A 27,134-nucleotide genomic window follows, 5' to 3' on the forward strand; every position below is an offset into this window, starting at 1 on the left:
TTAGAGCCTTGCTCCCTTGTGAGTGGCCTGGAAGGATGAACGGACCTTCCGGTTCATCAGGGGTTGGAGTGGGCGGTAGTTGTTCACCATCGTCTTCTCTTCTTCACCAGGTACAGAAAACAGGAGCGAGCGAAAGGCGGCCAGCTGGAAGGGAGGGTGTCGATGTAAGCTGGGTGCAAGCACGGAGTGAACCAGCCCCTGCGCCTGTCCTGTCTGTGCGGGGCCCTCCCAGCCTGAGTTGGGGCCCTGTATGACCAAACCAATGAGGCGGAACAGCAATGTCTTTTCAGGCTCTTCTCTGCCCTCCAACGGGTGCTCATATTGCCTCTCCAGCCGCCTGACCCCACCGTGCATTTTTGTGTGATACTTGCCACTCTGCCTTAAAACTATTGACTTAAGTTTCTATTTTCCTGCCAGGCAGCGGCATACAGAGACTGTGGGACTATGGTCACTGCGCTGTTGCCTCCCCGCCTCCCTGCCACTTGCCCACCCTCTCCTGCTGTAACATCTGACTCCTAACTAGTGTTTACTACACATCTGCTGAGTAATAGAGGGGTGTTGGTGAGGATGGCCAGTTTCAACCATGTCTGGAACAGTTCTATTCTGTGGGAAGGTTGGAGATCTCACCTTTAGCCTTTCAAAGCAAATAGCATCACCTCAGGGAAGACTGGTGTGCTGCAGTCCATGGGGTCACAAAGAGTTGGACACGACTAAGTCACTGAACACACACACAACAGCATCCTTTCAAGGGTTGTTCTTTTTTTTTTAATTTGGCTTCACTGGGTCTTAGTTTCGGCATGCTGCATCTTTGATATTTGTTGTGGCATGCAGGATCTTTAGTTGTGGCGTGCGGGATCTAGTTCCCTGAACAGGGATTGGACCCTGGCGCCCTGCATCGGGAGTGTGGAGTCTTGGTCACTGGACTACCAGGGAAGGCCCATCTCATGACTTTTAAATAAGAGGATGTTTTACAGAAGCGAAAGGCTGGAAGGACATCCAAGTGCTCATCGAGAGCCCTCAGGAAGTGCATAACTGAAACCGAGGTGGTGAATGCTGCTGTGTTCGATTAGAAATGTCTGTCCTGGGTAGGGGCTGGGCGAGAGGAGCATGCCTGCTGCACAGTTGTCATCTCGGAACTCTGCCCTAGACAGACATCCTCCAGATTCTGGAAATTCCCGGAGAAAAAGATACTTCAACTTGAAAAGAGTATATAAGTAATATCTACTGCTTCAGACTGTAAAGAACTCGCCTGCCAGTGCAGGAGACCAGAGTTTGATCCCAGGGTCGGGAAGATCCCCTGAAGGAGGGAATGGCTACCCACTCCAGTATTTTTCCCTGGAAAATTCTATGGAGAGAGGAGCCTGGTGGGCTACAGTCCACGGGGTCACAAAGAGTCAGACATGACTGAGCAACTAACACACACACACATATACACAGACACACAATATTTAATAAAGCAAGAGAAAGAAAATAAGAACCACTGCAGACCTGTGACCCTGGGACAACCAGGGTTGACTTTTTGGTGCACCTCTGAATGACAGCTTTAGGGCATCGCTCAGCAAATAGACATTCGCCTCCTCCCTGCCCCTCTGGCCTTAGCCTGGCCATCATAACTTGCTTTGGTCAACAGGATGTGAGCAGTTGTGATGCAAGCAGAGGCCATAAATATGCCTGTGTGACTTGGCCTTTCTTTTGCATTGCTATCTTGTGCCATGAGAAGCAGCCCTGGGTGGCCACTGGTCCAAGAATTATGAAAGACATGGCCTGACCCAACACCCAACTTTGGCCAAAACAGTGTCCTAGCTCCCAGATATCTATGAGTAGGGAAAAATAAATGCTTGTTTAAGCTGTTGAGTTTTGGGGTGGTTTGTTAGGTGGCATTTTGCAGCAGTAACTGACTGATACAACCCCTCTGGAATTTTCTCTGGGCATTTATATTCTATAACTTCTTATCACAGTTTGATTTCTTACTGTTCTGTCGGCCAAAGAAGTGGGACAGACCCTAATCCTCCTTTTCTCCTACAGCGACCCTACTTCTTTCACAGCTCTCCAGCACTCATCTATGACATCCCTTATTGCCTAATTTACTCATCTGCAAATACCCACAGAGGTCCCTGAATGAGCAAGGATCCATGTCCCAATGATAATATCACTTCTGTCCTGTAAAGCTGCTTTACCCCAATGGAGACCAAAGAGCAGGTGCTGGCCTTGCCCCAGAGACTATCATCTGGGAAACTCGCCACTCCTGAGGCTGACCACTAAGATTAGAAGGTGCTGAACACAACTGTCTGTCCCCACCTCTGTTCCCCTTTATCCACGCCTTCTGCCCCTTTCTCTATCTCTGTCTATTTGTCTTTGTCTCTGTCTCTCTGCCTCTGTTTCTGTCTCTGTCTGTCTCTCTTTCTCTCTCTTCTGTCTCTTGCCCCTCTCTGTCTCTGTCTCCCTCTCACACACCAATATTTCTAGGTCAGGAGAAGAGCTGCAATACTGGGAACTTCGTACAACCCCCACGAGCTCCTATTTCAACTGGAAATTGTTCTTGTGAAGGGACATCAAAAATTCACCAAAGCATGAAACCGCACAATGCTCGCTCACACTGTCTCAGTGAAACTGCCAAACCAGAGGGATCCCCGTGAAGTCCCGTGCGCCGGATACAGGTGCCCCTGACCTGGTCCTGAGCCACCTCGATGGGCTTCTTGTGGATGATCCAGGTGACCGACTCGGACAGTGGCGGCGTGGTCAGGGAGCCTGGGTACGTCCAATAGTCCCGGCAGGCAGGCAGCAGGCAGGAGGGCTGGAAGGGGCCCAGGGCTGCTCGCGCGTCCTGGGGGAGGAGACCGTGGGCTGTCAAGCAGGTGGAGGAGGCCAGAAAGAGGGCACTGCGCTTGGCTTCATCTCAGTGACTGGCATGGAGTGGAGCACATTCCTGGGATAAAGGCCATGGCCGCGGCTGCCACTTCTGGAAACTGTAACAAGAGAACGTGGCCTTCTGCATTGAGCAGGGGTATCCACCACAGGTTTGCATATTTTCTTTTAAAGCTACTCATGTTTCTACACCTTGGCTGTGAAAATATCACACTCTTCAAGGTTGATGTCAAATAACATGCACAACACAAAATGTGCCATTTTAACCATTTAAAACACACAGTTCAGTGGGGTTGAGTACCTTCACCTCATTGTGCAACCATCCCACGATCACCCGTGGAAGGTTTTCTACATTTCAGACTGAAACTGTCCCCATCACATAGTAGCTCTCCTCCCCTCTCCAGTTCTCCTCCCTGCCCGCCAGCACTCCTCCCCTCCCCCAGCCCCTTGCATTCATCATTTACTTTCTGTCTCTATGAATGTGACTCCTCTAGGGATCTTGTATAGATGGAATAATAAGGGGTTTGTCCTTTTGTGACTGGCTTATCTCATTCAGCACAATGTCCTCTAGGTCCATCTGTGTTGGGGCCTGTGTCAGAATCCCCCCCTTTAAAAATATTTGTTTATTTTTTTAATTTAGCTGCACCAGATGCTGGATCTTTAGTTGTGGCATGCAAATTCTTTGTTGTGGCATGTGGGATCTAGTTCCCTGATCAGGGATCAAACTTGGGCCGCCTGCATTGGGAGCTTGAAGTCTTAACTACCGGACCACCAGGGAAGTTCCAGAATTTCCCACTTTTTACTGCCAAGTAATATTCCACTGTGCCAATGGACCATGTTCTGTGTATCCATCATCACTAACTGACACTCTGGTTGCTTCCACATCTGTGCTGTTAATAAAGCTGCTATAAACACGAGTGTACAAACATCTCTTCAAGTCCCTGCTTTTAGTGATTCGAGGATATACCAGAAGCAGAAACGTAGGACCCCATGGTAACTCCATGTTTAGATTTTTCAGGGACCACTAGACTGTTTTCCATAGTGGCTGCATCAGAAAATATTACACTTTTGAGACAGCCGATCCTCTCTTTAAAGCAGCCCTCCCTGACATGAGAGCCATGCAATTACACATGTGCAGGAGGACACGCTGCTCTGGCCAGATTCCCTGACTCATATGAGAATTTTCCTTCTCATCATGGTTGGTGGGGGAGGCGTTGATGGACCAGGACAGCCTAATGCTCCAGTCTGCTCTGTCAGCTCATGCCATGCTTGGGAGCCCGGTGTTCAGAATTCACATTGGCTTGCTTACCACACTCTACAATGGACAGAAACTTATCTCCAGGTTCCTAGTGACTGGTGGGATCCCACGTCACTTGCGCACTCAGCAATTCGATGAGCACCACGGTAAACCTGATACCGTCTTAGGTGCTGGGGCTATAGGATCACACAAGGTGGACCCACTACTTGCTGTCGTGGAGCTCACTTCTAACTGAGGAAAGCCACAGCAGATGGCTTGTAACCAGTGTCTAGTCACGACTTTTTTAAAGGGCGTCACGGAAATGCAATTCCCGTAGTGTGGCGCCTACCCACCTAAAGTGCACAGTCCTATGGCTGTGTGTTCACAGACATGTGAACCCTCAGCACAGTGAATTCTAGAACATGTTTGTCAAAACAGAACTCCAGGGAAAAAGAGCCCTGGTAAAGACTCTTAAGCTGTCACTTCTGCTAACCCCGACCCCACCAGAGGCTCCCTGATCTGCCCATTCTGGACGTTTCCTAGAAGTGGCATCACATAACCTGGGGAGTTCTGCATCTGGCTTCTTTCACTCAGAATGATGTGTTCAAAGTCCATCCCTGTTGGGGGTGTCAGTGCTTCATTCCTTTACCTGGCTGAGTGATATTCTCCCATATTGTCTACTCAGTTCTTAAAGGGCACAGACCACATATGCACACAGGAAAAAATGCAGAAAGTCCTACCAGCAGGTGTGGGGGGACAGACAAACCCCCTCGGACCTCCTCCCCCAAGACCCTGGTCCCAAGGTGCTGACCTACCAGATGCCCTCTGAGGCTCTCACCTTGGATTTCCAAACCAGCCTTTATGTCTGTTTCACTGATTAAGACAGAGAGATAAGACCTTCCAAAGCCACGTGACTAGACAGCAGTGGGACTCAGGTGCTACAGGAGGCCTGCCCCATCCCTCAGAGCTGGACCTCACGGAGGTGACCCCTACTGCCGCCAATGTTCAAAGTCCACCCAGACGTTGGGGAACCCAGGAGGGAGTGCAGACTGACAGATGACTTAAGCTGTCACTCTCCTGACCCACGAGGCACAGGCCCCTGCCCTCCAAGGCGCGGCCTTTCTCTCCTAAGCTTCTAAATCTTATTTTTCAGTTGAGGAAGCTGAGGCTCTGGGACAAGCATCAGGACCAGAACTGGACTGGCGGTTTCCTCCCTCCCCCCTCTGGCACCGTTTCGCCTGTGTGTTTGCCCAGAGCCTTCGGAGAAGCACGGCCCCCTTAGTATACAGCCCTCACAGCAGCTCTTTCTTTCACCTGGGGGGTGGATGCTGCAGGGAACAGTCCAGGTTTACTCTGGCTGCGGACCAGCGAGGAGGAGGGTCCTTCCAGCACCTCGACCTTGCCGAGTTCCTGAGCTGGCACATGGGCAGCAGGGGGGCGAGCTGGTCTGGTCCCAGGAGGCCAACATCAAGGGGAGTGTGCCGCACAGATCAAACAGCCCCTGAGAAGCGGCCGAGGAAGGGCCGGTCCCCAGCTCCCCTCTGGAGTCTCTCTGGCCATTGTCAAGACACGTCAGAGCCCCATCCGTCCCCACGGCCAAGGACCACGCGGTGACTCCTTCCTTCTCGGAATTCTTTTGTTCGGCACTGAACAAATAAACTGCAGGTTGTATAGGAATTTCCATTTCTCCATCAAAGCCCTCTCTCAGCTCGTAACTTGCAGGGGCCATGCGGTTGGGCTGTGCTGGGTGCAGCCAGGTGCGTGGGGGGCTGGGCCGGATGGGATCCTCTCACCCCACCTCCCTCTTCTCCCAGGATGAGGCTGACCCTAAGGAGGCCAGGTGGCTTGCTGGTGGACATTCTTAAATGGCCATAGTTGGGAATTCATTTCAATTGGTTTTAAAACTAACATTATCACTAATGGAGGTTGTTGACTGGGACAAAGCTAAAAATTTTGAAGTGTATTAATCTCATGAAAAATACTACATAACTAACAGTACTACTGGCAGGCAGACAAGGCAAAACTCTTCAAGATGCTGCCCGAGTGGCTGAGTATTGGGATACCCCGTTACACCGAGCGGGGAGGACCTGGGAATAGCAGGAACATGTTCAAGTGGGTGAGCCAGCTGGAAATGGCTGGCATCAGCCCCGGGGAGCCCCAGGTCCAGGACCGGACTCAGACCCCCTCAGCACTGCTCCTCCCTCCCAACTGGTTTGTTTGCTTGTTTTTCTTTGCAGAGGAGCCATTACTCTAAGCAGTCTTTCTTTTTCAGTTATGCTGATTTCAAAGTACGCAGCTTACCTTGTGCTTTATGTCCGGCAAGACTGCCACCAGCTCCTGCAGCGCCTCGTGGCGGGCCCCCAGCTGCACAGCGTGGCACCGGGAGTGGTCACATGACAGGGCCGGGGACAGGGTGACAAGCACACGTCATCCTAAGGAGACCATGCCTAGAAAGCAGGTCTCACTAGGATAGCTGCACCCGGCCCACTTACCTTTAAAAATACGCCCACCACCGCCAAGCCGTCCGCTCCCACCACGGCGTCCGTGTAGTTCTGGTATTTCACAGCGTTCCAGTGAACCAAGTGCAGCTGGAACCCAGGAGGAGAGAGTCCCCCATCACCAGGCAGCAGAGGCCAGAGGTGAACCCTCGCCCTCCTCTGTGTGGTTGTCAGGAGTTCACGGCTGCAGGCCGGGTCGCCCAGCCTGTGCGTGTGTGTGCATGCGTGCTAAGCCGCTTCAGTCGTGTCTGACTCTTTACAACTCTGTGGACTGTAGCCTGCCAGACTCCTCTGTCCATGGGGTTCTCCAGGCAAGAATACTGGAGTGGGTTGCCGTGCCCTCCACCAGCAGATCTTCCCCACCCAGGGATCAAACCCGTGTCTCTTACATCTCCTGTAAGAGGGTTCTTAACCACTAGTGCCACCTCGCCCAGACCAAGCTCACTCAAACCCCAGAAAGCAGAGCCTTAGTTCTCAGGGGGAGAGAAAGGAGGCTTGCTTTAACTCTGTCAAACACACGGGTGGTTGGATTATTTGCTACTGCTCAGACAGCTCAGGCTTCCCTGGTGGCTCAGATGGTAAAGAATCCGCCTACAACACAGGAGACCTGGGTTCGATCCCTGGGTTGGGGAGACCACCTGGAGGAAGGCATGGCAACCCACTCCAGTATTTTTGCCTGGAGAATTCCATGGACAGAGGAGCCTGCTGGGCTACAGTCCATGGGGTGGCAAAGAGTCTGACATGACTGAGCGACTAAGTATACACACACACACAAACACACACGGACAGCCTTGAACCAGCGTTGCCAGATCACACATAGGACTCTCAGTTGAATCTGAGTTTCAGATAAACAGTGGATAATTTTTAATGCTAGTACACCACCCAAATGGCACTTTTTCTGTCATCCTCTCCTGAATTTCTTATTCTTCAAACCTTCCTCTGGCTTTCCTAAGTCTGAACTCGGCATCACAGCTGACCAGATGATTTAAATCAGATTTAAATTAGCAGGGAATGGCTGGGGGAATGGGCATTCCTGGGGCGCTGGTGAGCAGGAGGCAGAGCCAGGACCCCTGGGTTCTGCGTGATGAGACCCGGGCTGGGGCCTGGGTGTTGGCATCTCCTGCTGCAGCGTATGTGGTGGTGGAGGCCTTTCTGAACCCTGGACCCAGGTCTTGAGTCCATGAGGACTCGACCCAGAGAAGCCTCCAGCCTCTCATGGTCAGCAAGACCCTCCCCCAGTCAGCTGATAGACTTGAGGGCATGGGGAGCCTTGCCGGGGTGCTGGGATCCAGTGGCACCTCACTGCCAACAAGTCCCACTGTTCCTGACCACACAAACTGGGGACTGTTAGGGTGGCGTGGGTTCCCTCTGTCCTCCCGTGCCTCACCTGGAACTCCCTACCCGCTGTCCTGTGGGGTTTTCCAGAAATAGAAGAAATCTCAGGGCCCCGCCCACAGCCTACCTCCTTCTGAGACCCTGCCATAGGGGGCTGGCCTTGCCTTCCAAACCCAACAGGAAACGGCCTGCTCCAACAGGGGCCAGTGGCATGGCCAGCACAGCCTTGCAGCCGCCCCCCCCCCCCCCCCACCTGACTCAGGGACAGTCAGGCTCTGGTGAGTCCCAAGCTCTGATCTGGCTCCTAGATGAGCACATTGCAGGGAATTCCTCTGTTGAAATAGCTGCTCATTAAAGACTAAGGGGGCAGGAACACAGTTATTAAGAGGAATGTGGCTTGCTGAAAGCAGGTCTGTTACAAGCTGCTATTCCTTCATTTTTGTTATATTTGTAAAAATGTGTGCAGTTATAACAATCACTTATTGTTTGAGTGATAATGTCACTCCCTAATTATCAACTGTCCCCAGAGGCCACCTCTGGCTGTATGATCACAGCAATGTTCAGGTTTTGGTCTGATTGGACTCTGGTTCTATAGTATTACTTCCATAATGATGGCGACAGAAACAGTCCAGAACTTGAAATGCATCAGAAAGCCAGGTGGTTGGTGGGTGGGGTTGGTGGGTGGATGGGGGTGCAATACAGTGAATATGGCAAATATCAACACAGGATCTGTATGACGAGCAATTTTACGGTTTCTCACTACGCAGTTCTTTCATTTTTTTTTGGAGGGGGTAAATTGGAAAAATTTCATAATAAAATATTGGGGGACATCTATAAGGCCCCACTTACCACCTCAAACTCAATTCCTGACCTTTGTCTCTGCTCCTTTTCTTTACTGACTCCCATTTTGGAATGTCCCAAATATCACTTTGTTTTAAGGAGGTAATTTCTATCATAAAGATTTTCTATTCTCAGTAAAAGGCCTCGTATGCCTCTAAGGACAGGAAGCTTGTTCCCAGTGGACCAGCCTCAAGTGAGGCTGAGCTAAGGGCACAGACTGTCTCCTGAAACCCAGCTGTCTGACTCTGGCAAGTTACAGCGCCACTCAGAACCTCAGTCTCTTCTTCTAGTCAGTGAAAGTGCTAATGTTACTCTCCCCCTTAAGGATAGTCCTGAGAGTGAATGGATGGGGTGGCCAATGGCTTGAGCATCGAGTCCCATGTCCCAGGAAATCCTTTCTGTGCAACCAGGATGCTTGGTCACCTGACCTCAGGTGACCAAGTCACTCGGGAAGCCCCCACGCGTTAGCTGCTACGAACCTCTGCCGGGTATACGCGGTCATCCACCGTGTGCTCTGAGCCCCACTCGTTCACTGCTCCCCAGTGGAAGTGGAACTGCTTTAGTCTGTAGTGGTTTTCCAAGGGGCCACCGCTGATTCCTGGAAAGTGAAGCCGTGGACATGGTGTTAGTCTGCCTGTCAGACTAGGGAGCTGCTGTGACCCTGATGACTCTGAGCTCACACGCTGTCACTCTTGAGAGATCCGTGCTGCTGAAAGGTGGCCCTTGTCTATCCCATGTCACCTGGCCCCGGCGGGCCCCCAGTGACTCACGGGGAACCCGGGAGAGATGCAGAGTCCAGTGCTGCCACCAGGTGGCAGTCGGGTAGGCAGCAGGAAGGCAAGAAAAACCGTCTCTGAGATGCATGCCAGTCCTGCAAGACTTTTCAACTTTCCTTTAGTTAAAAAAAAGAGAGAGAGAGAGATGTCTTTTGAATGAAATAATAGCAGACAGAATTCTGTCACCAAATAATTTCATAAGCTAATATGCAATAAGCAAGATGTTTAAATACACAAATTCTGAGCTACAAGGTGCTACTTTCCCACCAGGGCTGATCTCCAGGCAGCCCCTGCTCTGTCCAGTCTCACCAGATGACCACTGTCTAAGTCACTCCAGATCCCCAGAGAGCCTCCCCAAGAGCTGTGACCGTAATGCACGCGGGCTCATCCCTGAGCATCCGCACGGAGGCAACTTCCCTGAAATGTGGGCCCCAGAGGTCCAGGGTCGGGGCTGGGAGCCTGCATTTGAATGAGCTCACGGGGGTGGGGCAGGGCTCGGATGCACAGGGTTTAGCCGTCTCCAGCTGCACTTTGCTAACAGAGCTCCACCACCAAGTGCAAGAAAGTAATGGTAACTGCTGGATATCCCACCTGTGCTTGAGGTGAGCGTCCTGGGACACTGGGATCCTGGGATGAGTCTGGAAAAGACACTGGCAGAGCGTGGGGTGGGGTTGGGGGAGGTTGCTTGTATCAGCTCCTCCATGCAGCAAAAGCAGGGGAAACATTTAGTGATGCAACAGATGCTCTTGCAAGCATCAGATGCTACTGGGCTCAGGGTGTTTTCTGAATGCTTTTGCCTATGAAGGTGTTGGTAGCAGAAGGCACTGAACTGTGAACCAGAAAACGGACTCAGCCCACGATTCTGCGCTTGATCTGTCCTCACTCGAAAGTGAGCATGCAGCTCCAGGACGTCGTTATGGGCACCTCGTCATGAGAGTCTATGACTTAATTCTCCTGAACACACACATTCTATCTCACTTTAAATGTACACAGGACCTCTTTGCCCCACAAGCTAGTAAGTAAAAACACAGTAAATCATGAAGCCGGAGTCCACTGGTCAGGAGAAGCCTTTCTGTACGGAGGGAACCTATTTGTTGGGTTCAGATTACAAGATTTTACTGGGGTTTCTGTGGCTGGAAATACAAAGGGGTGGTGTTTTCTTTCAAGGACTGAGGATACCTGAGCTGACTGGCTTCCGTAGTTTTGTACAGTTTTTGTTTTTTTGGCTGCACCTCTCAGCTTGCAGGATCCTAGTTCCCTGACCAGGGATCGAACCCATGCCCCCTGCAGTGGAAGCTCGGAGTCTTAACCACTGGACCACCAGGAAAGTTCCTTGTGTAGTTTTTCAATTTATTAGGAGAGATCAAAGAGGTTTCTGGCTATCCTGGCCACAGGAGGTAGGATTCAACCTCAGGTCTGACACTCGAACCCAGGGTGTACCTTGGGTACAAAATATCACCTAAGGAAATTACACCAGTACCGGTGGTGGGATCTCTGTGCCATTTCTGATGGCAGGGGAGGTGGCAGCCCTGGCCAGCTGACACGTGGGCTCACCAATATGCACTAATGCGTGCAGATGCTGTGTTACCTCGAGCAAGTTGCTCAGCTTCTTGGAGCCTCGGCGGTCCCACCTGTGAGAAGAGCCGTGTTGGCCGGACGGCCTCTTTATGCACAGTCACCAGATGGTGACAGTGATGCTGGCAACCACACACCACGCCACCTTCCAGGGACTTGGCCTCTTCACTGATTAAAGAAGGAAAGACTCCTAGCTAGGTGGTCCTAGTGGTCCCTTCCAGCTTGGACAACTGAGGACTCTGGAGACACCACACAAGGTGTCCAGAAAGAGTGACACCAACTGCATGAGGCACAAACGCCCCGTGAGCTGGCCTTGGCTAGACCGGCCGACACTAACCCTGTAGAAAACCCCCTGCCCGCTGTGGTCACCAGCAGAGAGTGGGGAGTGGGAAGGGGGCTGGGCAAGGGCATCGCCCCCTCCTCCGGCAGGTGAGGACTTGCCCAAGGTCGTCCTCCAGCCAGGCCTGGACCAGGGCCCAGGGTCCACGGCCGCTCCCCGGCCCCACCCCGCTTGCTCCCCCGCCCTCCACATCCAGCTGCCCCCAGAACCCTCCAAGGCTAGCCACTCGCAAGGGGCCTGCCTCCTGCCTGCTTCCCAAAGAGGCAGCCGTCTAAAGAAGAGGATGTGGACGGAGGTCGGCTTTGGAATCCGGGCCACAAGGAAGATGAGCTCCTGTCAGCGGCGGGGCCTCTCCTCCCCGACACCTGGTCATCTGTCTGTGGGCGGCGGCCACCCCCGGCTAGGACCAGGCACACCGCGGGCTGCTGCCCATCGCCTGCTCTGCGACCTGCAGGTGTGGATCGGGAGCACAGCACCGTGCGAGGAGCGCTGGTGCTGGGCTGGGCTGCAGCGGCGCCCCGCGGCCGGCCGGAGGAGGTGCAGTGGGAGCCTGTAACTGCGATGCCTGCGGGCCTCCCTCCTTCACGCACATTTCAGCAGAGAAGCAGCACCGGCTGGTACAGGAGCCGCTCCGGTACAAGCTCGGGTGTCCCATTTCTACACCTCGTGCCTCTTCCCCCTCCTTCTCTGGAACCATGTCCATAAAGGTAGATGGATGGGCACAGACAGCCGCGAGCTGGGCACCGGTGTCTCTACTTCAAAACCAGAGAACAGTGTCCTGTTGCTGCAGTGGTCGGGGGTTTGCTCTGGGTCAGTGCTGGCACCATCACCTCCAAACGCAGTGATCTCGGTCCGGTTGCCAAACTGCTCCTAGCCTGAGTCTCCACGCCTGTAAAATGGGGAGGATCCTAGCAACTACTCCTTAGGGATGCTGCAAGGATTAAATACAAACTTCTTAGCAGAACACCCAGTCTTCTGGAAGCACCAAAGGACACAATGCCGGCAACCACAGCACTCATCTCTGCAATGGGATGACGCTGCTGACTGAGGATAGGGTCCCATCGGTTCTCAATGGTCAGTGTCTCCTGTGTCCTGGCGCTGTGCACCCCCACCTGTCAACGCCTGGTGGACAGCCAGCACGCGCTCCAAGTGCCATTCATGGGTGAGCCAACCTTTGCAAGTGCCTGCTATACATTAAGCATCGTGCACAGCTCCCACCTTCCCCAGTGACCGTTCCTCATAATGACCCTGCAAATAGCTACTACTGGCCCAGTTTTGAGATGAGAAAATTGAAACTCACAGGGGCCATGTCACCTTCTCTAGGTCCACCAGTGGCCCCAGCCCAGGCCTGCTTGAAGGTCCAGCCCTTGGCTTTCATGGCGTAGTTCAAGCTGAACACTTGTCCTTTCTTGCAGCAAAATTAGGAACCCAGTTTAAAACAACTGGGTTGTTTTAAAACTACTGGCGGCAGCCCTGGATAAAATAATCTTAGTGCCTTTTCATAATGACAGACAGTGTCAGAGTAACCCCCTTCCAGAAAACAGTTGAAAAGTCAAGCCCAATCTGTGACAAGGAAGCTTTTAGTTTGCCAGCCCCAGACTCCACCGGCAGCACCTCTGTTCACAGACTGGAGGCCATGCATCCGCTGTCCCGCCTCACCTTCTCTTCCCTCCTTCCCTGCCCCTGCAGGCTCCAGGTGCAGGTGCTCAACACACAGTGGGGAATTGCATCCCCAAGGACAGCAATGTTGGAGTCTGACTCCGAGCCCAGATCTACCGTCTCTGTTCTCATAACAGCCACTGATAATAGCCATCTATTAGTACTTTGGTGCTTTGACCAGGATAAACAGGCCGTTTGGCAGGCACAGTTGTTTTAAGGCTTAAAATAAGCCTGAGAGCAGTTTGAGATGTCCTATTTAATCAGAACAGCAAATAACTCAATGGTATCAGTTTGAGATGTTCTACTTAGAATGGCCAGGCTTCCCTAGTGGCTCAGATGGTAAAGAATCTGCCTGTAATGCGGGAGACCCAGGTTCAATCCCTGGGTCAGGAAGATTGCCTGGAGAAGGGAATGGCTGCCCACTCCAGTATTCTTGCCCGGAAAAATCCCATGGACAGAGGAGCCTGGTGGGCTATAGTCTATGGGACTGCAAAGAGTTGGATGTGACTGAGCGACTAATACTTAGAACTGCAAATAAACTCAGTGGCACTGAGAATCAGCCTATTCTTGGTGACCCCCTGGGATTTAACATCTTAGCACGTCTGACGATCTGATGCTCTAAGTGTTCTCTGGATCAGGGAGGTCTTTGTCATTCTCTCTAGGTAAGCAGGAGCCACAGCTTGGGGCCAGCACCGAGGGGCACAACCCCACCCCAGAATTTCAAAATCCAGAAGTATGGCGGATCAGGTTGCTCTCGGGGTCCTAACCTCTGGGATCACTGCATGTCGACTCTGGCTCTGAAGCCAGGCAAGCGTGAGCACAGCCCCTGCTTTCAAGCAGCGTGTCTCTGCATGGTGGTCTTATCTCTCTGCACCTCAGACCTGACATCTGTACAATGATGATGACGCCTTCCCCATCAGAACATGGCTGGTCCTTACAAAATGTTTCTTGGCCTGGCCCCTAGGCCCGGGAGGAGCTCCAGCAGTGGGAGCACCTTCTGCTATTGTTATTGTCTCGTTGTTATTACTAATATCATGGTCACCATCTTCATCATCAAGGTGGAGATTTGCTGTCATCGGAAACAGCCACTAATACCCCTAAGATAGGACCTGCGTTTAAAGACTTTGAGGGATAAATGTATTTTAAGAAAGTGTCCTTTAGAGGGGGCTCGGCCAGCCACAAAGCATTAAAAGGGAAAATCATTCATTCATTCAACAAATATTCACTGAGTTCCTCCAATGTGCCACAGCCTCTGCTAAGTGCTGGGGATGGAGAGGATGAGGCAGGGCCGCCCTGGCCTCCTGGAATGTGGATGGCACAGGGGCAGGTGGAACTAAATGCCTTGAAAGGTGTACCCTGACTCACACACTCACGTAACAGGCATTCAAATGCACCTGGTAGTAGTAGAGAAGTCACCGCTGGTGGTAAGCTAGGACCTGGTTCAGAGAACACAGGCATCTCTGCCAGGAGCAGTGGGATCTACCTGTGGCCTTTGGCCCTTGACCTTCAACCCCATTTTCTGCACCTACGCTGCCCGTCGGGTAGAAGCGGCACTGTCACTCCTTAAGAAGAGGATCTCTCAGGAGCTGAGATGAGGGGGCCTGGCCCGTGAGGGGCTTGTGGGGCGTGACCCAAGTCTGGTTGGAGCCGGCGCTGTGTTCCTCCCTGCCAGCAGCCTTCCCTCCCTGGCCTTCAGTCGCACATTCCTTGGAAAGAACCACTGGCTCCAGCTCTGCTGCTCATCGTTGCTGGCAGGCCTTGATCTCGAGCATGCCTGTCCCTCACCCCGTGGAACCCCAGAGCCCTTGGCCTCGGCTCTGGGTCTCTGGGGCTCATACGTTGACCTGCTGGCGTGACCTGACCAATGTGAACATTTTGTGCGTGGTCACTTCTGCACCATGTCCTTTTCCACTCACTTTCCTTCCTGCCCCGAGGCTTTCCCTTTCTGTCTATGCATTAAAAAAAAAAATCATGGGAGTGTCTCACAATTTTCATTTTCTTACTGCAGAACTTTTTTGAGCTCTTCCTGTCTTTCAGCTGCATTTTCCATTTCCTCTGCTCCAAGCAGCTCCTAATTTCCATTCGAGGTGAACAAAGAAGACAGCAAGTCTGAACTGAGGGGGCTCAAGGCTGGAGGGCGGGGGCAGCGTGTAAAATTGAGCAGGAGAGAAAGGCAGAGGAAACTGGGCTTTGGGGAATATGACAAGTAAAGTGAAAGCAGATTGGCGGGTGTGGACACGGGCCACAGGGGGAATTATCCAACTAATTTATATGGCCGGGGAGAGACACCCAGATATTTCTTTCGGTCTGTGGCAGGACAGGGTGGGGCCCTTCAAGCCAGACTGAGAAGTAGTAGAGGAGCCAGAACTCGGGGGTCAGGACCCGGTCAAGGCAGAGGCCTGGCTGCAACAGGGCGCAAGAGCCTTCGATTTGAGAGCGATCAGAATCAGGGGGGCCAAGGGTCAGCCCAGGTTCAACCGCAAGGTGGCGGCTCCCAGGACGCTTGGGGAGTGTGCCCCTCTCCTCCCCAGCACCCCTGGGGTCCTTCCCTCTCGGCCCTCTCCTGCTCCATGCAGGCTCACCCCACAAGAGTGACTGAAACTGGGTGATGACCACCAGCAGGGGGCCGACGCTGTGGTCATGGGGATCAAGACGCTGCCCCTTGTGCTGCTCTGCCAGGGGGCAGCCCGTCTTGTAGGCGCCATCATCCCCCATTTGGGAATCCCTCTCCTGGAACAAATTCGCCCAGAGGAAGGCAGAGTTGGGGGAGGCACGGTTCTGACCAGCCGTGCCTGGACATGTCAGTACTCAGCTGACACAGTGATGTAATGCTGGCTTTAGGATCAGGGGAAATTGGACTTGAACCAGATGCCTCCGGCCCTGCCCCCAGCCTCCTCCTTACATAGAATGAAGACACTCAGCCACGACGGCATCTGTCTGTGGTGTGCTGTCGTTCATCCAATGGGAGTGATTGTGAGAGGGAGTGTTTGCATGTCTGTCTGTCCAGCATAACTTCCCCCTTCGAGAAACAGTGCCAAGATTTCCCCTGGACTCACATGTCCCTGGAATGTGATCTTGGTGAGGATCTCAGTCATGGTGTTGGGTGCTCTGCGGACCAGGGGGTAGAGTGAGTGCCAAGCTCAGTCATCAGCCCCTTTCCCCTGGGGAATCACAATCATTTTGTCAAATGTATCTTAACAATACACACACAAAAGTCCAAAGTGACCTTTGGAGTTTTTCATATTTTATGCCTCTTGAGAAATCTGTATGCAGGTCAGGAAGCAACAATTAGAACTGGACATGGAACAACAGACTGGTTCCAAATAGGGAAAGGAGTACGTCAAGGCTGTATATTGTCACCCTTTTTATTTAACCTATATGCAGAGTACATCATGCAAAATGCTGGGCTTGATGAACCACAAGCTGGAATCAAGATTGCCAGGAGAAATACCAATAACCTCAGATATGCAGATGACACCACCCTTATGGCAGAAAGTGAAGAAGAACTAAAGAGCCTCTTGATGAAAGTGAAAGAGGAGAGTGAAAAAGTTGGCTTAAAGCTCAACATTCAGAAAACTAAGATCATGGCATCCAGTCCCTTCACTTCATGGCAAATAGATGGGGGGAACAATGGAAAGAGTGGCTGACTTTATTTTCTTGGGCTCCAAAATCACTGGTGATTTTGGTGACTGTAGCCATGAAATTAAAAGACGCTTGCTCCTTAGAAGAAAAGTGATGACCAAGAAAAGCAACGGATCAATGACTAGACTGCATATTAAAAAACAGAGATGTTACTTTGCCACCAAAAGTCCGTCTAGTCAAGGCTGTGGCTGTTCCAGTGGTCATGTATGGATGTGAGAGCTGTACCATAAAGAAGGCTGAGTGCCAAAGAATTGATGCTTTTGAACTGTGGTGTTGGAGAAGACTCTTGAGAGTCCCTTGGACTGCAAGGAGATCCAACCAGTCAGTCCTAAAGGAAATCAGTCCTGAATATTCATTGGAGGGACTGATGCTGAAGCTGAAGCTCCAATACTTTGGCCACCTGATACAAAGAACTGACTCATTGGAAAAGACCCTGATGCTGGGAAAGACTGAAGGCAGGAGGAGAAGGGGACAACAGGGGATGAGATGGTTGGATGGCATCACTGATTCAATGAACATGAGTTTGAGCAAGCTCTGGGAGTTGGTAATGGACAGGGAGACCTGGTGTGCTCCAGTGCATGGGGTTGCAAAGAATCAGACATAACTGAGCAACTGAACTGACTGAACTGAATTGAACACACAGTTCCCAGACCTACTGGAGCCTAAGGGTTTATCATCATCAGCCGATCAGAGAATTGTGCACAAGCTGATCACAGACCCTGAGACACTTCTCCTTTACCTGGCCTTTAAAAATGCTGTGCTGATGGTGCATTAGGCTGGGCACCCAAAGCCAGTGCTCTGGGACAATCCAGAGGGATCGGGTGGGGAGGGAGGTGGGATGTCGTGTTCAGGATGGGGGAACACATGTATACCTGTGCCAATTCATGCTGATGTACTGCAAAAATCATCACAATATTGTACAGCAATTATCCTTCAGTTAAAATAAATAAATGAGTTTATAAAAAAATAAAATGGAAGGCACTAAAAAAAAAAAAGCCACTCCAAAATATATTTCAAAAAAAAAAATGCTGTGTTGAGCCACCTAAATGTCTACTGATCAATGAGTGGAAAAAGAAGATTTGGTACATGTATACAATGCGATACTACTCAGTCATAGAAAGTAATGAAATAGTGCCATTTGTAGAGGTGGATGGACCCAGAAACTGTCATACGGAGTGAAGTAAGTCAGAAAGAGAAAAACAAATATCGTACACTCACGCATATATGTGGAATCTAGAAAAATGATATAGATGATCTTATTTGCAAAGCAGAAAAAGAGTCACAGACAGAGAGAACAAACATATGGACCCCAAAGTGGGGAAGGGGAGGTGGGATGAATTGGGAGGTGGGGATTGACATATATACACTATGGACACCACGTATAAAATCAGTGACCGATGAGAACCTACTGTATAGCACAGGAAACTCTGCTCAGTGTTAAAAAGAGGGTGTATATATGTACATATGGCTGATTCACTCCACTGTACAGCAGAAACTGATCTATAGTTGCGGTGTAAAGCAACTATACTCCAATAAAAATAAACAAAAATGCTTTGCTGAAATCCTTCAGGGTGTTCAGGGTTTTGAGGGGCATCAGCCCCCTGTTCTCCTTGCTAGGCCCTGCAATAAACCTTTCTCTGCTGTACACTCAGATCACTGAGCGGTCTGGTTTCTGTGTTTTTTAAGATCTGGCCAACATCCAACTTTCCCCTCTCTTCTGTGAGCTAGCCTTTCCTCCTAAGAAGATCCTCCGGTTTGCATTGGCTGGAGTTGGGTTCCTATCACTTGTTTTTGTGAGCCCTACATGAGAAGCCTCCCTGAGGGATCCTGTGAGAGCTTCCCCAGGCATGGACACTGTGCCCAGGACACACGGACTCCTTCTCACCTGCAAGATGAGGAAAGAGACCTTGGAAACTGAGTCACGATGTGTGAGAAGCACACAGGGCCCGGCACAGGGGAAAAGGGCTCCCGTCGTCCCCTGTTGCAGCATCGGTCCATCAGAGTCTGGGAGGGTCAGGCTGGGCCTTACTTCACCAACCAGTCCCTCCTCCTGGCTCATTCATACCTTTAACTTTTCATTCATGGTTTACCCTCCAATTTATTGAGCACCTGCAGTGTCCAGTAGGAGTGGTCCTGCCCTTGTGGAGTTCACATCCTCACCAGAGTGATGGGTTAGTGAACAGGACTACTGGCCGTATGGGAGGAGGCGGACTGAGGGCTGGCCTGGAGAGTTCTCAGGGCTGTGTCAGGGGTCTACAGGTTTGATGGCTCCCTAGGACAACTCCTAGGACTCAGGTAGAGTCTGTTTTGTAAAGTTGCTGCGTAAAACTGAGAAAAATTTAATACAAAGCATATTAAACCTGAAAAGTCAACTTTAGTTGCTCCTTGGGAATCTAGACTTGGAACAGACCAACAAAGGCAGAGAAAAGTTGGCACACTAATCATAAGCATGGCTAAGACATATTACAGAGAAAGGATGCAAGCAAAATCAGCAGAGGGTGAGGCAGTGTCTGGAGGAGACCAGCTTCCAGGGTCCTTTCTGGAGTGACAAGGGATGCCCTGAATCCTAGCAACAAGCTATGACAACACATGTGGAGCATTGCCCACCAGGGGCGCCCATGGGAGATTGATGTCCTATGTTTTCACTGGGGGCTTGTCACATGGGCATCCTCTGCCTGTCATAAATTCTCCAGAGGGAGAACACACGTTTAGTGTAAACAAGGCTTATGATGATGTGTCTAGGTGCTGAAAAAATTCCAGCACAGCCAATCTTGCCAAGTAAAACAGAAGTGGAAGGAAACTTCCCAAACCTACAGAGTCCCCACCCCACACTTGTAAGGAGTTCCGGTGAGGCTTCAGTGAGATGGTCACCAGATTTCTTGGCAGGACGCTGAGCCCTGCCCCGAAGCCTCCTTCACCAGCACTCCGCACAGCCTCCTGCTCGACCCTGCTCCCCACCTCTTCCTGAAGCGGCTGGATGTCAGCCACATCACTGCCCCGTCTCACTCTGAACGAGGACCAATGAGGTTCCCAGACCCTGGACGCCTGGCCACAATTCTTCCTCCTCCCCTTCCAAGACTCCCCACCTCTGTGCCTCTCTCCTCCACCCCACTCTGCTTTTCTCCTCAGAGTGCAATGTATTTGTTTTATTAGCTCCCAGTTTCTTCCTTCCAGCCCCTGGAATGTAACCCCCAGGGGAGGACCTCATTGTTCCATTTCATCCCCCAGGGATGTGACACCAACATAGCTGGTCAGCATCACCAGCTTTAGAGTGACCATCGCTCTGTCCTTCCCCACCGCCAGCCTCAGCCTTCCCCCTCTGCTGTGACCCACTCTCAGGACTCACATGAGCAAGAGGCCCAGACCCCCTCTCAGGCTCACCTGACCCCTCGGTGGAGTCGTCGAATTCCACCTGGAAGAGGTAGCCGGTGTTCCAGACATAGAGGCAGGCCTCTGCATTGTAAGAGACCCCCAGGGGCTTCAGTTGGGGATCGTAGACGCTGTCCCTCCAGCGGATGTTGATGGGGGACTGCCGGGTGCCCCCTGGCACGGAGGCTGGACCCTTCCAGACGGGGTGCACTGGGGGCAGAGACAGGGAAGAGGAGACCCTCGTGGTGCGTGGGCGCCATTTCAGCCTCAGAGCGAGGAGGCAGAAACTTGCAAACTTGGTCCCAGAGGAGCCAGCACTGGAGAACCTGGCCCCACGTGGAGCCAGGGACAGCCGGGCCTCGTAACCCCGCCCCTATAGGCGGGGCCTTCGCTCCATCTCCTCTCCCGGGCCACGCCCAGGACCGATTCCTTTTTGAAGGGAGTGCCGCTCACCGTGGCCTTGTGGCTGCTTGGAGTCGTTCTGACCTGTGGTCACTGTCACAGCGCGGTCACAGGGAGTTGTGCCGGGGAGGTGGGGGGTGGGGGTCCAGCCCAGCCCAGCCCAGGGAGGCAGGCAGTGGAGGACTGTGGACTCATGGGGGTTGCTACAAGTGTCAGAGAACAGGAAACCCAAGTGTCCTCCGGGAAACCAAAGTCCCAGGATCCATGGAAAACCCTGCTCAGAAGGGCCTTGGCACCCGCAACCCCCAGGCTTTCAGTTACGCAGCATGCAAGGTGGGGTTCCTGGCCTAGGTGGCCGCTAGTGGTGAAGAACCCGCCTGCCAATGTAGGAGACATAAGAGACACAAGGTCCAGTCCGGGGGCCAGGAAGATGCCCTGGAGGAGGGCATGACAGCCCACTCCAAGATTCTTGCCTGGAGAATCCCATGGACAGAGGAGCCTGATGGGCTGCAGTCCACAGGGTCGCAGAATCTGACATGACTGAGCACGCACACAAGGTGGGTCCCTGCTCAGCTGCAGCTTGCTAGAGATGCAGAATGCCAGGCCCCACCCAGACACCCTGCAAGTTTCAAACCATACAGAAGGGTCTGCTCACAGAGGAAGACCCTCCCTCCTGGATTCCCACAGGCAGCTGCTCTGGCTGATGTAGAGCTCAGCCTCTGGCACTTTCCTCCAAGCTCAGAGAAACACACTAAAGACTTCTCAAAAAAGCTAAAGCACTGCTCAGGACAAAGTCGACCTATGCCTTGGTTTTCTTCACTTAACTGTAGATGTCTTCATACCTGGCTCCTGTTTTGTACTTGGTGACCATGAAGAGCGTCAGGGCACCTGAACCTGAGTCCTGGCCCCACCACTCTGTGGCTGTGTGTCCCTTGGCAAGTTTCCTAACCTCCTTGAGTCTCAGTTTCATCACCTGTAAAAGGTGGCTCTTGATGGTACTTATCACACAGCGCTGGTGGGAGTATGAAGCCAGGATAGACTAAGGACAGCAGAGAAATGGGGATTTTGGTATCGTCCTCAGGTGTGGACCCACAGAAAAATTGGGAAAAGTAAGAATGTTTGAGCTTCCCTAATGGCTCAGTGGGTAAAGAATCCACATGCAATACAAGAGACATAGGATACATGAGTTTGATCCCTGGGTTGGGAAGATCCCCTGCAGAAGGAAATGGTAACCCATTCCAGTATTGCCTGAAAACTCCCATGGATAGAGGAGCCTGGTGGGCTAGAGTCCAGAGGGTCACAAAGAGTCAGACAGGACTGAGCAACTAATGTAGTATTTTTAAGGGTCCACTGTGTGCCAGGCTTTCTGCTCGAGTCATTTTATCTTCACGTGGCCCCCTGTGGGATTTCATCATCCTGTTTTACAGATGAGGAAACTGAGGCTTGGGGAGATGAAGCAATCGGCCAGCTCTCCCTGCTGACAAGTGTCACCAATGCCCAACACGGAGGCAAGCTCCAAAGTCCAAGCTCTTCCAACTGTCCTAGCCTGGAATGTGTGGAATACTGACGTCAGAGGTGAACTTGGGGGTACCTGCAAGCCTTGTATCTGACACAGTAAGAACCTGAGGTCGAGAGAGAGTGAGGGGCAAGTCCGAGGTCACAGGACAACCAAGGACACCACCGCCAGGATGAGGCTGACCTGGGCCAGTCTTTGGATGGAACTGGCTGGTGACCTATTTATCAAATTTACTGAGACATTCTCTGCTGGGGCTTGGAGCCCTAATGACTGGCTGGTATGGCTCGTTCTGGGAGGGCAGGATATTGAGTAATAGCAGCTTGTCTTGGGGGGGTCAGGGTGGTCACTTGCTCCCTCCTTGTTCCGAGCCTCTCACCCTCCTGATGGATCTGAGGTTAAGGAACAGCCCACGTCTCCCACAGGAAAGACAGAGTAGAAACCTGAACCCAAGCCATCTGGCTCCAACCATCTCCTATTTTGAAAGACGCCATGACATGAGACACACAGCGTGGGAGTCTGTATCTGGGAGACCCGAGGCTCTACTTACAAGCGTCATTTCTCCTTCTCCATGCACAGGGAACCTGTGAGCACCATCGCGCCGGCCTTAGCAAGTGGCTACGGAGGGTGCCCCATGCCTGCTTGGCCAGGAGAGACAGACCTGAGGACTTCAGATGACTCCAGCCCGGCACTGGGGGCCTGACCATCTTGCCTCTGTTCCCAGGGGACCCAAGAACCAGAGCGGGATTTCCCCACTCTCTGCCCTCACTTTGGGCAGGACAGCTGAGCGGTGGGGTGGGGGTGGCCCACCTCTTTTGTAAAACCTCACCCAAAGCGCTGATGGTTAAATTTCAACCCATGCCCACCCCAACTTCTCAGATGACGTGGGGTTTGGCTGAGGGAACGGTGCCCTGGGACTAGGGACGTTTGCTGTGGCCAGCCCCTCGGGTCACTGTGCTTTGACCGGATAAACAGCGGGGTGAGGGTGCCAGGGAGTGAGGGGAGCTTGTGGAGAGCCTGCTGCCAGACCAGGGAGCAGACCAGAGCAAACAGACCAGAGCAAAGTCCCTGTTTGAGTGTGACCCTGGCTGCGGGTCCCTCCAGCCTCGGGCCATTCAAGACCTGGCCCAGAGCCGCGCTGTGTGTCTCCGGGGAGCAGCAGGGTCAGAGGGGCAGGAGGGGAATCTGCCAAAGCTGCTGGTGGACAAGGCAGGGGAGCAGGTGGCCCCTCCGCCCAGGGCCCCTAGGAAGCAGCCCGTCCTGTGTCCATGAAACAGGCGCGATCTGGTAGGAATTCATTCTGCCCAAAGTACGACGTCCTGCTTGGCTTGGGACACTTCTAGTTTTTGCCTCCTGTCTCAGCATAAACATTAACATGCCCCGTTTCATGCTCAAAAGGTCCACATTTGGATAATAAATCAGACGATTACCCTAACTACACAACCTGTAATATCTGTAGATGCCAGACAACAAAAAACCTACTTTGGACTATGCAGCAATTTATTCCCCCAGATACTTCCTACTGTGAAATGGAGATGGCAGGGTTCAGATGGAAAGGTATGTAAAAATTTTGGGGCGGGGTTAGACATATAAGCTTCAAGAGAGTGGGTCTATCATAACTGATCCTAGAATCCTGGATTCTTCAACCTGGAAACCCCACAGGATGGGGGTCCTGAACTCTGAGTCCACTTGGGGCTCCCAAGGGCCCAAGAAACCTGCTGATTGGATCCATAGTTGGGTCTGCAGCTTCCGTGCAGTTCCCTGATGTGCCCATGAGTTGATTGCCTGGGTTGCAAGCAACAAAAACCAACTCTGGAACATAGATGCTTTTCTTCTTGTGGAGTCATTTTAGAAACGTACCCACCTTTGGGTGGCTTCGTTCATCCATTCATTCACCCATTCATTCATTCATTGACTTTTGCTTCACTGGAGTGGGGAAATACTAGTAGGTACTCTGTTATGTTGCTGTGAGAGTTTAATAAATTGATGCAAGGAAAGTGCTTAGATGATACCACTTCCATGAGTTTCTGTGTGCTGAGCACCGACTTGCAGGACCTGACTGTGCCCTGAAGGAGCAGGTCCTGGCATCACAAATCCATCAGCTGACACCCCGAGGGCTTCCTTGGCTCCTTGGGGTGTGTCCTCAGCACCTGCAGCTGCCCTGCCACCTTCAGCCTCCCTACGGTAGGTAGACCACCTCCCTGGCTGTCTCTGTGGGTCTGGGGTCTCCCTGCTCCCTGAAGCCATATGGGAGGGCCCTGCTTCACTTAGAAAGTACGTGTGGACATCCTCACTCCCAGCTTGGCCTGGACATCCTCATGGCTGGTTCAGACATCAGTTCAACTGCTGTTATAGTAGGAGCTAAATTCTGCCATTATAAAAATACGTAAAAGTCATATACGTGCATGTTACAGAAAACATTTTAAGGGCTTCAAAAGTGAAAAGTCTGTCTTTCACAGAGTGAACTGCTGATAGCAGTTTCTTGTCCCTCTTTCTGGAAATTTCCATATATTTAAGCCTATATATGTGTATATTGCTTTTGTTTAAAATACGGGAGATGGGACTTCCCTGGCAGTAACCAGTGGTTAGGACTCTGAACTCCTACTGCAGGGGACACGGGTTCACTCCCTGGTCCAGGAACTAAGATGCCCCAAGCTGCACAGTTCGGCCAAGTAATAAATAAATAAAATACAGGAGCTAACCGTATCCTGTGTAGAAGGTATATATCTGGTCACTCAATAATTGTCAAGAAATATCCCATGGAATCTGGTGGGCTACAGTTCGTAGGGTCACAAAGAGTCAGACACGACTGAGGCAACTTAGCATGCACGCACACATGCACAAATCATAATGGGAAAAATATACTTTAAAAGTGTGTATTTGTATTACTGAGTCACTTTGTTGTACAGGAGAACATTGTACATGTACAACATTGTACTATACATTAACTATGCTTCAATAAAAAATTTTAAAAATAATTGTCATGAATAATTTTCTCCATCAGTGTATACAGCTTATTTCAACACAGCATTTCATTAAAACACTTATCATAATTTATCAAATCTCTCTCTCTCCAGATGCACTTTTTTTTTTGTCTTATATGTAACACTGCACTGAACATCTCTGAATGGAATTCCTAGATCTGACGTTTATGCGTCAAAGGAGAAAAGCACTGACGCTGTTGATCCATGTGTCACGCTGCTCACCTGAGAGATTGTGCCAAGTCCCACTTTCATCCACTCACCTATATTTTGAGAGTCTCAATTTATCCAACTCAACACCTGCTAATTTTTGGCTATTTGCTTTGCACGTAAAACACTAATCCGTAGGCTTCATGGACTATAATTCTCTGCAGGAATTGGCGAGTCCTCATGTGGATTTATGATGGTGAATTCTATGTCAGCTTGACTGAGCCATGGTGCCCAGATATTGGGTCAAACGTTATTCCGGATATTTCATGATAGGTGTCTTCTTGGATGTGATTAACACTTAAGACTTTGAGTAAAGTAGGTTATCTACCACAATATGAGTGGGTCTTGTCTGATCAGTCGGAAGCTTTAACTGAACAAAGACATATTCCCCTGGGCAAGCAGACATTCTGCCTTTGGACCTCACCCCACACTCCTCTGCCCACCCCGTCAGATTTTGGACTTGTTAGGCCTCCCCAATCACATCTTTCAATGGGCAGAAAGAAAGACTGAAGTTTCTATTTTTATTTCCTCTCTCACCTTTTATGATTTCTCTTTTCCATATGTTTCTTAGAGGACACAGTACATTAGAATCTGATATACAGATATAATTCATACATAATTACACATGCATTGGAGGAGCAGACTCCAAACCTTTTTGCTGAAATGAGTGTGTGATCAAAGAAAATAATTTTTCTTTGAGAAAAATTTTCTATGAGACCCCTCAAATTTCTTGCCATTACTCTTTACAAATAGCGCTTAAATGACAGAAATTCAAATTTGCTCCTAAATACAACCAAGTGCTCTCCAAAGGGCTTTAAGATCCCAGCAGATATTTACACTGTCCATAGTGAAAAGTGAAAGTGTTAGTTACTCAGTCGTGTCCAACTCTGCGACCCCAAGGACTGTAACCTACCAGGCTCCTCTGTCCATGGGATTCTCCAGGCAAGAATACTGGAGTGGGTAGCCATTCCCTTCCTTAAGGGATCTTCCCAGTCCAGGAATAGAACCGAGTTCTCCTGCACTGCAGGCAGAGTCTTTACTACTGAGCCACCAGGGAAGACAACACTGTCCATAAAGGAATTCTATTTTAGTCAAAAAAAAAAAAAAGAGAAAAAAGGAAGAAAAAATAAATAGAAAAACTCACACTGGGCAGAATCTTGAGAACACATGGATGTTTCAATATGTTTTATTCATAGTAATTACTTTTGCTTCTGCACTGGATTGTCTATACCACAATTTTCAGCTTGCACTTTTACTGATTTTATGGATCCGACTGTTTCCAGATCTGCAGGGCCTGAGGGAATGCTTTGTAGTGGAAATTTCACATTTGCAGGGACGTCACACCACACTGCTGCCCTGATGGTCATCACCTGTCTGGCTTTGCTGCTCAGAGCCTTGAGTCAAATGAAAACAATGAAGCTGGGCTACCTGGGAGCCCAAGGGAACCAGTTCCTCCTCCAGCCCTGAGATGCTCTCAAGCCTCTCTTTCTGGAAAGTGTGACTCAACAGCTTCTGGGAGAAAAGAGCCTCCCCTCTGCTGGACAAACCTCAGCGTCCACATCACAGCTGGAGCTCGGCTGCTCCTTGGGTCTCTCCAGAGCCCAGGGAGACACGTGCTGGGGCAAATGCCTTGATGTGTCCCCTGTGCCTGGCTGCGTCTCCTTCGGTAACAGCACCTAAGAGTTCTCCCTAGGACACTCACTCCCCTGCCAGCTGACTCCTACCCCCTCCCTGGTGTATATCAGGCTTGGCCAATCAGAGGAAAAGTGGCTCACAGGTAACCCGAGCTGGCCAGTACCTGTCAGCCCTGGGAGTTGCTGCAGCTGTGGGAGAGAGGCCCTGTCTGTCCCCTGGCATTATGAAAAGCTCACAGACGCACTGTGAGATCCTGA

At 51.2% G+C, this 27,134-nt stretch overlaps 1 protein-coding gene across 1 annotated transcript; it reads right to left on the bottom strand.

Annotated features, from left to right (window-relative positions):
- On the bottom strand, positions 1 to 22,758 carry CA5A (carbonic anhydrase 5A). The gene is made up of 7 exons (XM_061134250.1): positions 22,602 to 22,758; positions 20,149 to 20,346; positions 9,255 to 9,373; positions 6,595 to 6,690; positions 6,404 to 6,466; positions 2,669 to 2,824; positions 1 to 144 (listed from the first exon to the last, which is right to left on the bottom strand). The coding sequence occupies exons 1-7, from the start codon at positions 22,756 to 22,758 to the stop codon at positions 1 to 3; spliced, it is 933 nt and encodes a 310-aa protein (XP_060990233.1).
- Between the last annotated feature and the right edge of the window lie 4,376 nt (positions 22,759 to 27,134).

Source organism: Dama dama, chromosome 4 (genome assembly GCF_033118175.1).
Source record: "Dama dama isolate Ldn47 chromosome 4, ASM3311817v1, whole genome shotgun sequence".
NCBI lineage: Eukaryota > Metazoa > Chordata > Mammalia > Artiodactyla > Cervidae > Dama > Dama dama.